Below are 15,710 nucleotides of genomic sequence, written 5' to 3' on the forward strand. Positions count from 1 at the left end.
AGTAGGTGTTTAATTGTTCTGAAATTTCTTTGTTCTCAATTGTGATTTCCCCCTTTCTTCTGCAGAGACCTACATTTGTAACCCACAACATTTTCTTCATCACATAAGCTTTTATGCTAATTTTTTAAAATGTTGTCAGAAGGTTAAAGCGCATGGTGCATCTTCCCTTTGTTGACATTTTTTTGCATGTCAAGTTTCCTTTAACTTCTATGGAAATGGGGGCTTTGGAGTGCTTTCTTGGCCGTACTATTATCCCCTTAGAGATTTGATGCTTGTAAATGTTTGTATTGGTGGTTGATGAATTCCCTGTTCAAATCACGTCCTTTCCTTTGTTATAGGCATTGATTCTTTTTAAGATTGCAAGCCTTTTAGTCTTCACCTCAATTACTTTTTTTTTTGCACGTGGGCACAGTTAGTAAATGTGAAATATATCAGGCTAATACAAAATATATTGCCACTAAGGGCTCTAGGTTTATATGGGAAACCTAGAGAATAGTAGATATAATTTATCATAACGGGAACTGGGACTGTAACTTCAGAAAAGCAAAGGGATTCAAAAGGCTAGTTGGCTTTGCTAACACTGCTAGCAATCCGTGGTAGAGCCTATCTACCCAACCAACGTGCAAACTAACCAAATTAGTGTATAGAAAGGAAATGCAGACGCTGGTTTAAACCAAAGATAGACACAAAAATCTGGAGTAAATCAGCGGGACAGGCAGCATCTCTGGAGAGAAGGAATGGGTGACGTCAGTCTGAAGAAGGGTCTCAACCCAAATCGTCGCCCATTCCTTCTCTCCAGTAATGCTGCCTGAGTTATTCCAGCTTTTTGTGTCTATCTCCAAATTAATGTATGTTGAGATTAATTGGATGTATAGTCTGGAACATTCAGGCTTGGTTTGTCCTCTGCGCAGGTCTGTACTTTTAACAGGTGAGGGGTGATTTGCTTCGTACTACCATTCCTGATAGATAGCGACAAATGTGCAGTAAAGCAAGTCTTTTCTGAAAATGCCGCTGGGTCTGGTCAAATGTAAAAAAGTACAAGGGACTCTGTACAAGAGATTGCCAATGCTGGAATTTTGAGCAAAAAACAAAAGGCTGGAGAAACTCTATAGGTTAGGCAGCATCTGTGGAGGCAGATGGATAGTGAATGTTTCCCATCAATGCCCTGCATCAGAACTGGGAAAAGTTGATGTTTCAGGTCCAGACCCTATCAGAGGTTGAGTTGTGTTTGGATTAGCAGGGTTTAGGTTTGTTTTACTTGTGGTTAGATTGGGAACACAATTAATTTAATTCCTAGGTAGCCCCCTAATCAGTGAATCAAAAATGATTACATTTGGCTTACCATTTTTTGCAGTCTCTGTTTTACTAGGCTAGATATAGACACCTCTATATTTTAAACTTATAAAAAAAAAATGCTAATTAATGGGCTTTTTCATAATTTTCTCTCACCACTAATCTAGAAATACTTAAATTTAACAATCTGAAAAAATGTTTAGAGGGATTAATTTGAAATTGATTGAACTGTTTTATTCCCCCATTAATAAAAGTGAAACATAATCTGCTGCATTCCTAGTTTAATGAATACCGTGTCTGCTCTCATAGTTGCCGTAGATGCCTGTTGAACAGCAGAAGTTCCACACCGACGTGAACTGAATTCTGGGCATTGCCTGCTTCAAACATGGGTAAGTGTTTGAGGTCCTTTCTTTGCAACTAACCTATTTTCCTCAAATAATTTTAACTCCTTGAGGTGTATTTGATTGGAAGCAGTCTAGTGTTTAAGCATAACTGCATGGGTTTATTAAAGAGGGAAGAATCTACGGTGCTTTTTGTATGTGTTAAATATCTGCTGTCATTTGAACTTTTCAGATGAGCAGGAAGCTTTAAAGTCCATCATGAAGGACCTTGTGGCCCTGCAAATGGGCCGAAGGAGCCGAATGAGCGGCTATGACAGTGTGAAGAGCAAAGGCAGCATCCATGCCAATAAGCAGGTGAGAAAATCTCTGGAATAGATTGATGTTAATATTGAAATGAAGTAATATGTTTGCATGACTGCAGGAAACCATGTTCTCATCAAAGTGCACTTCCTTTTATTGCAGAATGATGTTCGAATAAAGTTTGAACATAATGGCGAAAGAAGGTATGTAATTTTGCAATATCAATAAATTAGGACACTGTATAATATTTTTGTATAATCGTAAATGGGAGTCTGTCAAACACAGTTGATTCCTACTCCAAGTTTAACTTTTTTTTAGGAATCATAAATTATATATATTTTTGGAGTTTGGTACATATCAAAGGTAGACATAAAATGCTGGAGTAACTCAGCGGGACAGGCAACATCTCTGGAGAGAAGGAATGGGTGACGTTTCAGGTCGAGACCCTTCTTCAGACTGATGTCAGGAGTGGGCGGGACAGAGATAGAATGTAGTCGGAGACAGTAAGACTGGTGGAGGAACTGGGAAAAGAAGGGGATGGAGAGAGGGAAAGCAAGGGCTATTTAAATTTAGAGAAGTCAATGTTCATACTGCTGGGATGTAAGCTACCCAAGCGAAATAAGAGGTGCTGTTTCTCCAATTTGCACTGGGCCTCACTCTGACAATGGAGGAGGCCCAGGACAGAAAAGTCAGATTGGGAATGTGAGGGAGAGTTAAAGTGCTGAGCAACCGGGTGATCAGGTATGGTAAGGCGGACTGAGCTAAGGTGTTCAGCGAAATGATCGCCGAGACTGCTCTTGGTCTCATCGAAGTACAGGAGTTGATGCCTGGAACAGCGGGTATAGTAGATGAGGTTAGGAGGAGGTGCAAGTGAACTGCTGCCTCATCTGGAAAGACTGCCGGGGTCCTTGAATGGAGTCGAGGGGGGAGGTAAAGGGACAGGTGTTGCATCTCCTGTGGTTGCTGGGGAAAGTACCAGATGAGGGGGTGGTTTGGGTGGGAAGGGACAAGTTGACCAGGGAGTTGCAGAGGGGATGGTCTCTGTGGACAACAGAAAGGGGTGGAGATGGGAAGATGTGGCCATTAGTGGGATCCCATTGGAGGTGGCAAAAATGTTGGAGGATTGTATGCTGTATGTGACGGCTGATGGGGTGTTAGGTGACGACAAGGGGCACTTTGTCCTTGTTACAAATGGGTGGAGGGGGAGCAAGAGCAGAGCTGTGGCATATCGAAGAGACCTTAGTGAGAGGCTCATCTATAATGGGAGGGGAACCTCCGTTTCCTAAATAATGACGACAACTCCGATGACCTGGTATGGGAAACCTCATGCTGGATGCAGATGCAGCGTAGACGGAGGAATTGGGAGTAGGGGATGGAGTCTTTATAGGAAACAGGGTGGGAAGAAGTGTAGTCTAGATAGTTATGGGAGTCAGTGGGTTAGTAATAGATGAAGTTTGAGAAGTCAATCTTTTTCCTTCTTACACATTTTGGCACTTCTCGAGATGTGTTAATAATTGCATGAGTTCTGAGCTTAGAATATTCAACAAAATAGATTTTCTTTGTTGCCTTCCACAAATTTGCACCATTGATTTCAACAGACCTTTTTAGGGGCTCCATCCTTTTGCCGAGGTGACAACGTATTTTATGTTTTCCAGAATTTTATTAACTCCGGTAAACTTTTTACTCAATTTTTCTGGAGTATTCGAGTTACAAATATCTAAAATCTATTGTGCTCCGAAAGTATTCGGTAACGGATGCGACACTATCCTTTTGTGTTACGAACGCCAAAGGCTCGCCCCATTCTGAGTGAAGAAATTGTATCTTCGGTCCTGAATGGTCAATCCTTTAATTTTAGACTGATCTCTGTCTAGACACCCCAGCTGGAGGAAGCATCACTTCTGCCTCCACCCTCGAGCAATTTGAGATCATCTTTCATTCTTCTTAACTCAAATGAGCTTAGACCCAGTCTGTTTAATCATTATTAAGATATACTCACCATACCAAGAAACAGTCTAGTAAACCTGTGGTGCACTTCCTTAATTGCAAGTCTATCCTTCCTTAAGTTGCGAGACCAGTCCTGTAGACACAAGAAACTGCAGATGCTGGAATCGTGAGCAAAACACCGAGTACTAGATGAACTCAGCAGGTCAGGGTGCATCTATTGAGGGAATGGACAGACAATATTTAGGAACTGGACCCTTCAGGCAACCTGTAACCAATATTCCAGATACATTTTCACCTAGGATCTATAGCAAAATATCTTTATTCTTGTATTTTATAATGAAGACCGTCCGCACTGTAGAGAGCATACAGAGTTAAAACCTGGGTTAATTAATCTCTACCATGAGCGATCAGTGTCCCTAGACATGAACCTGCCCCCTTCTCAGTCTTGTGAAACAAAACTCGAGCACCAGTCTCTGAGCCTTGCTCACTTTTCTGATTGCTTGCCCCAGGCCAGATAATAATCTAGAAATTTTGAAACTTTGCTGTTCTGCTTTATAATTTGGATCTCATCAACTTTGAGCCATGGCTATCAGCTTCTACATACCACAGCTGAAAAACATGCACTGCACTGCCCTGCTTTATTTAAAGTAGTCATTTTGATTTCCCCTGTTTTACCCTTATCTCAACAAAATTGCTACACTGTATTCCTAAGCTACACTCAGACGGTACCGTGCTTTTTAAAATAACTTTTCATTGGATTGGTTGTGTCCTTAAATTACTTTCCAGTATATCATTCTTTCCGTGACATGAATTCAATGCCCCATGTCTAGCTGGTTGCCAAATTACCTGGGAGTCTAAGTTTACTTGTTTACCACTTCAATCAAAGAGTATGAGGTTAAGACAAATTCCACACTAATGTCAATAAATGCTTTATGAAAATAAACTTTTCAAAATATACACTATGTATGCTGCACTTTGAAAGACCATGCTAAAAAAAAAACACTATTCTTTTGATGGTGCATTTCCAAATGCAACTATCCTCTATTCAATAATGAGCTCTCTCATCCCTGGAGTATCCTGGTAACTCATTTCTGTAACTAACTGCTGATGCTTTACAGCTGAAATAAAACAGAAAAGGCTGGAAATATTCATAAAATAAGTTCTGATATTTTATCAACCTGAAGCATTAACACTTTCTCCCTCAGCGACATCTGCATGATCATCCTGAGTGTTTACTGTTTTAAATCACTTCAACTTCCTTTTTAAGGCATCTACTGATGTGATGCTCCGAACTGTCCACAATATAACAAATGAAATAGAAACCGTGAGAGCAAAGTTCTAATGTGATCTTTTTTGCTTTTGTGTTCTGTTCTTTTAATTATGAATAGCAGTAAACTGGAAGGTTTATTTATCATTTTATGAATGCCATATTTTCAAGTATTTTTTATCCAAGTTATCATATTATTCTGCCTGAACTAAGTGTTGAGCCTTCCTGAGGTGTCGTGGGCCTAACTCAAAGAAACGCCAGTGAAGGGAGGTGCCTACTTGATATCCCCAATTATATGCATCTACATGATCATTTTTTTTAATGTGCTTGTTAACATGTAGGTAACTGATTATTGCATATGTCCGTAGCATGAGTTTGTATAATCAATTTAGATAGTGCTTTGGGCTTGGTTTTCTTGGTTGTTCACTTATGCTGGTGTTATAGTGCAAGTACATTGTGTTTTAATTGTAATTTAATGGGGAGGAGAAATGCAAGCCATTTATTGTTATTTTTTAAAATAGTGTAAATACATATTTTGCTTGTTCAAGGACTTCTGAGAGCACAACAGATCATAACAGGATTAGAGTTATAGAGCTCTGCAACATGGAAACAGCCTCTTTGGACTATATTTTGGCCCATCCCTTTAAACCCTTGTTTATTATGTGATATTATTTACACAAAATACACTATAATCAAAATCCATTATAAAGAGGCACATTAAAACAAGGCTTTACCCTAATGTAAATGGCATTATTACCCTGCTAATTGCAGACTTAGTATTGCTACATGCTGTAATTTCAACCATTGTGTAATATTGGTCTCCCTTGTATTTTACTGAGTGCTTTGCTTTATGTTTCACTGAGTTGCACAGAACTTGAGTTTGATAATCACACTAAGTAGATAGACCTCAGAAATGTATTAGCCTACCTTGGGCTAGGACTAGAGGGTAGGATATAAATCTTAGTGTAAAACAGTTCAGCATTGAATGGGATTAGGTGAATCCTATGATTCTTTGCCAAGAGAGGGTTGACAATGGAAATAAAACAACCAGTGCAAAGTTAATGCCCATGACTTCATCACAAAGCTGAAGGCTCTGAACTGAGGTGCAGAGCGTACTTAACAATAAGGTAGACACAAAATGCTGGAGTAACTCCGCGGGACAGGCAGCATCTCTGGGGAGAAGGAATGGGTGACGATTCGGGTCGAGACCCTTCTTCAGACTTAACAATAATGTGGCACATTCCATTCTCAACAAATAAACATATAAACTCACTCTGATCTTCAAATGTATTTAGTAAACTAGTTATGTTTTGCATTAAATTTTGCATAGTTTGTGTATTAAGACGGCAAATATTTGTCTAAGAAGGAGTGCATTTCACAAGGGGTGGGGGTATAGTATTGATTCAGTGAGATTCCCTGCCAAGTGGCTGGCAAAATAGTCAAGTATTTTTGTTCAATTGCTTTGTTATAATTTTAATATTGATAAGATTGTTTAGGGAGAAAAAATATATAATGTTAGTTCAGAGTTTATACAGGAGCTGGTGACATTCAAGTGTGAGGTTAATGGCTGGGTCAGATTGTCACACTCATTGTGTTAAATTTGGAACAGGCAATGTGGTTTGAGCAGGGATGCCATTATCCAACCACAGAAATGCAAGGTAGATGGAAGGAATTGGGGCTCAAGCACATAATTAAAAAACTTAAAAACAAAGTTTGCCATTGAATTGTGCACTAGAGTTGAGAAGCATGTATTCATTTCCGAACATTTACAATGTGTGTTCTGAAAACAATTGCATCAGTAATTGCATCAACTATGCAAAACATGGGGAAATGTGAAAAACAAATTTGACCGACAAGAAGTAGAAGGCACTGGAATGCTTCTACTTCGAATATTTGTTTGGCAGCAGTCTTTATGATTTGAAGGTAAAAGTGGAAGGATAACCTGGTTTTAAGATTAATGAACTGTATGTTGATATTGAACCATACATCAGAAGATCTGAATCCTAACTAACGTTCACTTATCACCATTACGCACACTAAATTTCATTGCTCCCTGTCGAACAGTGCCTCAAATTAAATATTTTCTTTATGTAAAAATCTCTCCAAGGCTTTATCCTGCCTGTTTTCTATAACCCTCACCAATCATACAAGTATAATCCTCTGATTTTGACATCGTGCCCCTTTCTCACTTTCATCCATTTACCATTGGTTTTCATAAACTTAGCTCCCTTACCCTTGATAGCTAGGTCATGGTAGATCACACTACTCCTTTTGCTTTGGTTACACAAGAGATGCCCACATTGACACATCAGATATGTATAGGGGTCAAGAAAAGAGTTGGACTGATATGGATATCACAGAAACCTAAAATCTCACAGAATGAGATCACCACAGAACATTATGTCTCCATTTGCTTTTGTCATGATTTTGAACACCTTCATTGATTTTTTTTTCTCTAAAACCTGTCTAAAGAGAATAAACACAATCTCCACATTTGGGTACAATTCTGGTGCAATAAAGACTGAGAAATACTCAGCAGGTCAGACCATGTCTGTAGATATTGAGGTGTGGTCAAAGTTCCAGGTCAATTACCACATATTCTGATGAAAGTTCTCCAACCTGAAAGAAACTGCATTTCTTAAATGCCGTCTGACCAGAGTAATTTCAGCAATTTTGTATTGGGTTTTAGTTTTCACATATTAGCAAAATTCTGCTGCTCCTAAAATTCTAAACAAAATCTCTACTGCACCTACATAAAAATTGACACCCTTCCTAAACCATGTTCCGTTTTCCACCAGAACCCTGTTTCATAAAATATACTATCTTTTTTTAAGTTGCTAACTTAGTTTATAACATTTTAAAAGAGTGTATGTGCGCCAACTTTCTCTGCATCTGTATCCATTTTAAAATTGTACCATTTAATTTACATTAACTAGAACATGTTTTTCTTTGATTTTTTTTTTACATCTATTTTCATCTTTAAATGTTTTTAAAGAAATAAAATGTTATGAAGTGTCAAACTGGAGAATGAACTACATTTAATAGTTTGTATCTTTCATGTCCTGTGTGTTTAATTGTCACTGAGCTGTTAATGCTGTTTCGCTACCTATTATTGTTGAAATTGAAGCAGTCAAAGTTTCAACTGTCTTGAATTGTGTTTTAACATTTTTTTTTGTCCTCTTATCAGAATCATACAATTCAGCCGTCCAGTCAAATTTGAGGAACTGCACCAAAAAGTCAAAACAGTATTTGGGCAGCTAATGGACTTAAACTACACGAACAATGAGGTAATTACCAGCTCAGACTACTTTTACACTTTTAAATTTCCTCAATTGAACCTAATGTCTTTGTCTGTTCATTCCTCCCCATTGTACTCTACTTTCTGGAAATTTCTCACTTCTACAAGTATCTGTTAAATAATTTAGTTTGTGAGTGGCCCGCATGCTCTCTGAATCTTCCCCCTCTCTGGCCAGCATCTTGTCATCGGTTTCTCCTCACCCATTTTCTTTTCTCACCCATTTTTCACTTTTTTTCAAAGATGTTTTAACATTCTTTTTTTTTTTAATAGATGTTTTAAGATTCTCATTCCACAATCGGTCTCATATGATATCATCTTTATTTTCATTCCTAACATTCTTCATAAGTTCATTTATGTCACATACACCAATTGGTGTCGTGAAAATCACTGGCCAGGCCAGTCATACAATTTAAGAAAGCAACAGACTCAAATAAACACGTTTTAACATAAACATCCATCACAGTGACTCCTACACATTCTTCACTGTGATGGAAGGCGAAAATAAATTTCTTGAATGAATTATTACAATCTGGCCATATGATCATTTCACCGCACGCGCTGCATTTCCTCAGAGATGCTTCTTGTACCTTAATCTCTCCAGCCTTTGCCTCTCGTCTGCAATAATTATTCTGCAGTGTGTCAAATTTTCACGTGTCAAATGTGACTATATCTCTCCTCACAATTCATGTCACCAGGTTGTCGGCTCTATACCTCTTGCCAGTAAGAAATCCTGGGCAAGTCATAGTTTCCTGCAACTTCACTTCAGCTCTTGCCCTGTTGCAAACTGTACCTTTTTGTACAAAATGTAATTCCATTTTCTCTGGCTACTTCAGGCTTGCCCTTGAATAATACATTGGGCTTTTAACATCAAATCTGCCTCTACCAGATGGACCACTTTCAAAGAAAAAACATTCTAATTTCCAATATCTTTTAAGTTCTAAATGCATATCAGAATAATGGTTGGTGAGCTGAAAGTGACAATAGGGATGCAATACACTGATTCTATAACAAGGGGTGTTTAGCAGGTTATAAGAGAAGTGTTGAAACAAATGTTGATCGTGAGGAGCATGGTGATCTATAATCAGTGTTGCACAGTTGAAATGAACCATATTTTAGTTGGGTTTTGATTTCAATCTGGGTTTCAGCTTTGGGGGTAGCAGCTTTCAGGGCTACTGCATGAATGGAGAAGTTCTGAACTTATTGGCTGACTTCCACCATTGATTTTCCATCCATATTCTGTCACTGGAATCTAGTAGCAGAGTAAGAGATTGCTGAGATATTTCAGCATTTAAACCAGGGAATCTGATCTCATCTCTGATTCTGTGAGAAAGAAGGGTAAGGATTTATTTTTTATTTTTTTAATTAGTTGTTTTTGATTTTTTTTTGTTTTTTGTAAATGTGTTTTAATTGGGTGGGGTTTGACTGGCCAACCAATATCTCCATCAGGTGGATCACTTTTGATAAAAACGTTCTAATATCCAGTATCTTTTAAGAGCCAAATACAGATAAGAATTGTGGTCAGTGAGCTGAAAGTGACAATGAGAATACAATACGCTAATTCTATAGCAAGGAGTTATATCTCAGCTTCCCTAGTATTTCCAGGTAAATTAAGTTCCTTACCCCCAGAATTATTTTGGTAAATTTCCTCTGCACATGATCCAAGCTGCCTTATCTTTTCTAGTGTCCAGAATGTTTTGGTTGTGATCGATCAAGTTATAGAGTAATACAGCACAGAACCAGGCACTTGTGCCCAACTCATCCATGCAGGCCAAAATGCTCCATCCAAGCAAGTCAAATTTGCCAGTGGTTACCCATTACTCTCAAAACCTTTCCTATTAATGTACCTGCCCAAATGTCTTGTAATGCTATTATTGTATCTGCCTCAATTAAGTCCGAGGGCAGCTTATTCCAAATACCTACCCCCCCTTGTCTTAAACCTCTAGTTCTTGATTCCCAACCGTGGGAAAAAGACTGAGCATTCATCCTGCCATAGTGCATCATGATTTTATATACCTCCATGAGAACATCCTCGCTGTCCTGTGGAATTTAAGTTCTAACCGACCCAACCTCTCTCTGTACCTCAGGCTCTCGAGTCCTGGCAACATACTCTAAAATCTTCTCAGCACTTTCCAATTTAATGGAGATCTTTTCTGTAGCAACATGACCAAAACTGAACATAATACTCTAAATACGTCCTAACCAATGCCTTGCACAACTGTAACATAGCATCCCAATTTCTGAACTCAATTCCCTGACTGATGAAAGCCAGCGTGCTGAAAATCTTTACCACCATGTCATCATCATCGGTGGTCACTCGAAACGAGTATGACTGTCCTCTCATGGAGGATGCCTGTGCGTGACTTTGTTTAACGTGGGGAGACTGGTGCACAGACAGCCACCACACGGTCCTTGACAGATCTGGGTCACAATCCTGTGGCATGGAATCCAAGACGACCGGGGACCCTTTACTTCTGCAGCCTTCATCCGCATTCCCAGCCGTTGTGACACTTATCTAAAGTCAGCCATCATCCTCCGCCTGTTCCACCGTTGAGGTTGTGGTTGGATTGCTCTTTGTCAGAGACCTCCCCCTTGACCTTACCGCCATTGGTGGCCCTACCAGGAGCATAGCTCCAGACGTCATCGCTCTCAGGATCTCAGGACCACACAAGCTTCTCCACCATGACAAGGTGAAAATCCATGGCGAAGACTGGTGACTGGTTAGCATGCAACAAAAGCTTTTCACTATTCCTCGGTACACGTGACAATAAACTAAACTAAACGTAGCCACAGTACCACTGCTCCAAAAGGAAAGGTATTGTGGACAGCATCTGCCACTCACCAGGTCTCTGAATTCCCATCTGTTTTATTTTCTCCTGATTCCTGAAGGGAACGTTGCATGTCCTCGTTGTATGTATAGAAGCTGGTGATGTTGTCCAGCGCACGGAACCTGGGTCTGCTGGTGTCCCAGCGTTTCCTGCAATTCCCGGAGGCATAGCTTAGTTTAGTTTAGAGATAGTGCAGAAACAGGCCCTTCGGCCCACTGAGTCCACTGTGCAGTGACAGTCTCTTACGACCTCTCAAGGTTTTAACCCCCGATAGTGACTAATTTGCTGACCATGGTTCAGAAGGTAATCTTACGCATTTCACGAGCTCTCCACGAGACATTCAAAGCCGTCAAAAGATGAATATTCCAGAAACAGTCTCTTGATTAATAGTTTATTTATTGTGGTAGAACAAAACAGTAAAATCACTTATAAAAACTTCTTCTTGTATAAGTACATCGTCTTCCAGCATATATACGTTTCATTCGTGATCATGGTCGAAAACTATATCTTCCCCATGGTCTTCATCGAACTAAACTATCTGGAAGTCTGTGCCAGAATCCTAGCCACAAACACGCCCAAGACTAGGTATAAATCCCACCCACATAATTACTGGCAGATAAAAATTAAAGGTAACCAGACATGATTACAATAAACCTTCTAAGCTAAATGGCTTCTACACACCGTATCTACTTGCAACACCACTTTCAGGGAACTATGTCTGTGTTCTCCTATATACCTCTGCTTTACAATGCTTGCCAGGGCCTCGCCACTCACTGTAATGATCCTACCCTGATTTTGACTTCATAAACAACCAACACTTTGTACTCGTCTAAATTGAACTCCTTTTGCTATTCCTCAGCTCACTTGCTCAGCTGTTAAAGATCCTGTTGTAATTCTTAAGTACAGTCTGAAGGACGGGGTCTTGACCCGAAACGCCACCCATTCCTTCTCCCCAGAGATGCTGCCTGTCCCGCTAAGTTACTCCAGCTTTTTGTGTCTATCTTAATAGTTTGATCATTTGACACCACCAATTTTTTTTAGTGTAGTGTAAAGTTTCTTCATGACTCATGGCTCACTTTTGTGCGATTGCATATATCTATTCTGATTGGGTTTGGTTCTCTCCCCTCTTCCAGTTATTAATTCCTTTACGAAGCCAGGATGATCTTGACAAAGCCATTGATCTGCTTGATCGAAGCTTCAGTATGAAGAGCCTGAAAATCTTGCTTGTAGCTCAGGAGAAAAACCACGTAAGTGATCTTATTTTCCTTTTCAAGATCCTGATTCTGAAATTGATAAAAAAAATAATGGGAAATCATTTGTGGAAATGTTGGGTGGTAATTTGAGTTGTGTTGTAAAAAAAAGTTTCATTTATATTTTTTGAGAAAAATCTATATTATAAATGTCCATTAAACAATCTCTCAGATTATATGAGATTGGCATGCCAGGAAATCACAGTTGCTGGCTGAAAGTGTGACATGGTAAAAACATTGCAGTAAAGCTGCCAGAGTTCCTTCAGAATGCTGCAGTTCAGTTTATTCAATAATTTGTTGTTATTGTACATGTGTCAACCACTTTCTATGACGGCTCATTCCGTATTGGCAAAGTCCTTCTGAATGGAGAAGTTGCGTCAAATGTCTCTTTTAAACCTTCCCCCGCTCACTTTAAACCTATGCCCTGGTTCCCCTTTCCTGGGAAAGAGACTGTGTGAATCCACCCTATCTATGCCTCTCATGCATTTATACACATGTATGAGGTCACCCCTCCAAGCAAAGCCCTGGCCTGCTGACCTACCCCTGTAACTCAGGCCTTCGAGCCCTGGCAACATTCTTGCAAATATTTTTTGCACTCTTTCTAACTTAATGACACTCTTATCGCAGTGTAACCAAAACTGTACACAATACTGCAAGTGCAGCTTCAGCATAGTCTTGTACAACTGCAACATAACTTCCATACTCAATGTCCTGACTGATGAAGGCGATTGTGCCGAATGCCACCTTCACCACCCTATCTTCCTGTAACTTTCAGGGAACTATTTACTTATGGCCTCGGGTCTCTCTCTTCTGTGACACGCCACAGGACCCAGCGTTCACAGTAAAGATTCTGTTCTGGATTTATTAATAAAAATGCAACACCTCGAACTAATCTGTATTGAGCTCTGTTAGCTGTTCCTCGGGCCACTTACCTAGCTGATAAAGATCCCACCATTTCATTGTCCACGAGACCCTGGGACAACTGGTCTTTTTGATTTGGTGCTGGCGGGATGAAAGAATGATACATACTTAGAATGCAGCATGGTTTTCTATGAAACCTATGTGACATAGAAGCTGTGACATTTACAAAACGTAGTTGATGAAGGATGGCAAATCAGTAATACCCTGCTTTTATTGTAAAAGCATTCAACAGTTTCAATGATCCTTGTTAATTCAGAGCATTCTAACCACATTTAGAAATATTTCATTTTTTCATTCAACCTGCTGTTATTGTGGAGTAATGCTGGAACTGAACATAATTCACGAGAGCTCCCCCATAATGATGGCAATCCCTTTTTGGGTGTTTGCTGTACCACCAGTGGTTTATCCATACTCTCAATGGCTGCCATCAAAATTTCACTTAATGAGAATAGTGTGCGTATGCTCACCTTTTGAATATACGTAAATGAGTAATTCAGCAACATTTGGGGTGAACAGCATGTTGACTAATAATTGCCCTAATAGTTGATCAGAACTAGTGCTGATTTAATGTTGATCTGGTATTTTGTGTCTTTAAAGGGGCTGTACAATTACCTTCAATGGAGGAGCATTTTCTATACCATAACAGTTCATAGAAATTCTCCTTATTTCCACTCTTTAGGCAATTAATGTAAGCATTTCCATCAAAACCTTCTCTACCCTGAGAAAACTCTCTTCTAACTTAGACCCTCTGCCTAACCACGGTCCCATCAAGTACATTTGAATTAAGAAGGTATCCTTTGGCCCAATTATTGTCATATAGTGGCTGCCTGTCACCGAGAAAATATCATAAATATAATGTCACAAAAATCCACCAAGGATATCCAGGAATAATACACAGAAAAGTAGGGCTTATCACACATGATGTAAGAGAGAGAGATATTAAAGGGAGAATGGATAATTTGTTATGAATAAATAAAGGAGTCTTGGCATAGAGTTGTGCAGAGTGTAAACATCTCATAGAACTGTTGGGATGAGTACCCTGTGTAAAATGGGGTTTGTGAAATAAATAATGCATTGTGTGCATTATTTTTCCCTCCACTTGCCCCATCCCTCCTTGCTATGGATTAGTTCTAATTTCCATTGAGGGTACTAGTAGTAAATGGATACATTTCATGCCAGGTGTTCCAATGAATAAAGAAGATCAAAAATGAAATCCCTCCATGCTATAAATACACAGACGTTTGCATTTCCACTGAAGCCCATCAGAACTCAGTTAATGTTTATCTTTCCGACAAAATGAGATTCGTTGTGAGCCGTGGTCCAGGATTTATTGCTTGATCCTGTTGTTCTCCTTCAGAATTCTCAGGTTGGTCAGTGCCAGAAGTGAGAAGGTTTTTGTTTCAGATTGCTGGCTGTTTTTTCCTTGTGCTGTGAGTAATGTAGAAACACATGGCAGGTTTTCACAGAAATCACTGTTCTTCTGTGAGCTGCTATTTCCTGTTCAGCACAGAAATTTATTGGGACACTGAGATGTGTTTTTATTTTAAGCTTCTCTGCGTAAATTCTGTTGGCGGTCTATGTAAGTCACTGCATAACGTCACCTACATCTGCTGACTAAACATTTTTTCAATAATATACAAAGTTTGTTTTATTGGTGGATTAAAAACAAGTTAAGGGAATATTATATAGTGGGAATAGATACACAGTAGTATTTTCTTACTATTCTAATTTTCTCATTTTAGGAGATTTAATTTTAGATTTGTGTGTGCCAGTAAATCACCACATTTGTGTTGTGCAAATAACTAAATCAGGTGTAGTGAGTGAAATTTGAGCAAAAATACATTTAACTCCTCAAAGAAATTTCGAAACCCATCATAATCATGATATTTCAGAGGGAACTGGAGCACCTGGAGAAAACTCACACGGTTACAGGGCGAACGGGCAAGCTCCGTACAGGCAGCACCTGTGGCCAGGATCAAACCCAGGTCTCTGAAGCTGTAAGGCAGCAGCTGTGCTCTTGTGCCGTCCCCAGTGTGTCAGCCACATTTTTGTGAGTTCAGAGGTTACACGTGGTCTGACCAGGCAAGATAATATATATTTACCCCTGTGGTGGCTAATAGCAAACCATTGCCACAATCTTTTCAGTTCTAATTATCAATTAACATTAGAATAACTGAATTTAAATTCCACAGCCTCATTGTGGGGCTTTAAGTCTGGTTTCTAAATTGTTAGCCCAGGCCTTCGGTGTATGAGCTTGCTGGTAACTTCACC

General features: G+C 39.4%; 1 protein-coding gene across 1 annotated transcript in view; it reads left to right on the forward strand.

Moving 5' to 3' along the window:
• Window positions 1-15,710, forward strand: part of map3k3 (mitogen-activated protein kinase kinase kinase 3) — a 97,223-nt gene that overhangs the window by 19,188 nt on the left and 62,325 nt on the right. The window contains exons 2-6 of the mRNA XM_033035159.1: window positions 1,603-1,682; window positions 1,867-1,988; window positions 2,097-2,137; window positions 8,333-8,432; window positions 12,402-12,515. Coding sequence (XP_032891050.1) covers window positions 1,679-1,682; window positions 1,867-1,988; window positions 2,097-2,137; window positions 8,333-8,432; window positions 12,402-12,515 — 381 coding nt within the window. The 5' untranslated portion in view covers window positions 1,603-1,678. The remainder of the gene's footprint in view (window positions 1-1,602; window positions 1,683-1,866; window positions 1,989-2,096; window positions 2,138-8,332; window positions 8,433-12,401; window positions 12,516-15,710) is intronic.

This window comes from Amblyraja radiata, chromosome 16, assembly GCF_010909765.2.
Source record: "Amblyraja radiata isolate CabotCenter1 chromosome 16, sAmbRad1.1.pri, whole genome shotgun sequence".
NCBI lineage: Eukaryota > Metazoa > Chordata > Chondrichthyes > Rajiformes > Rajidae > Amblyraja > Amblyraja radiata.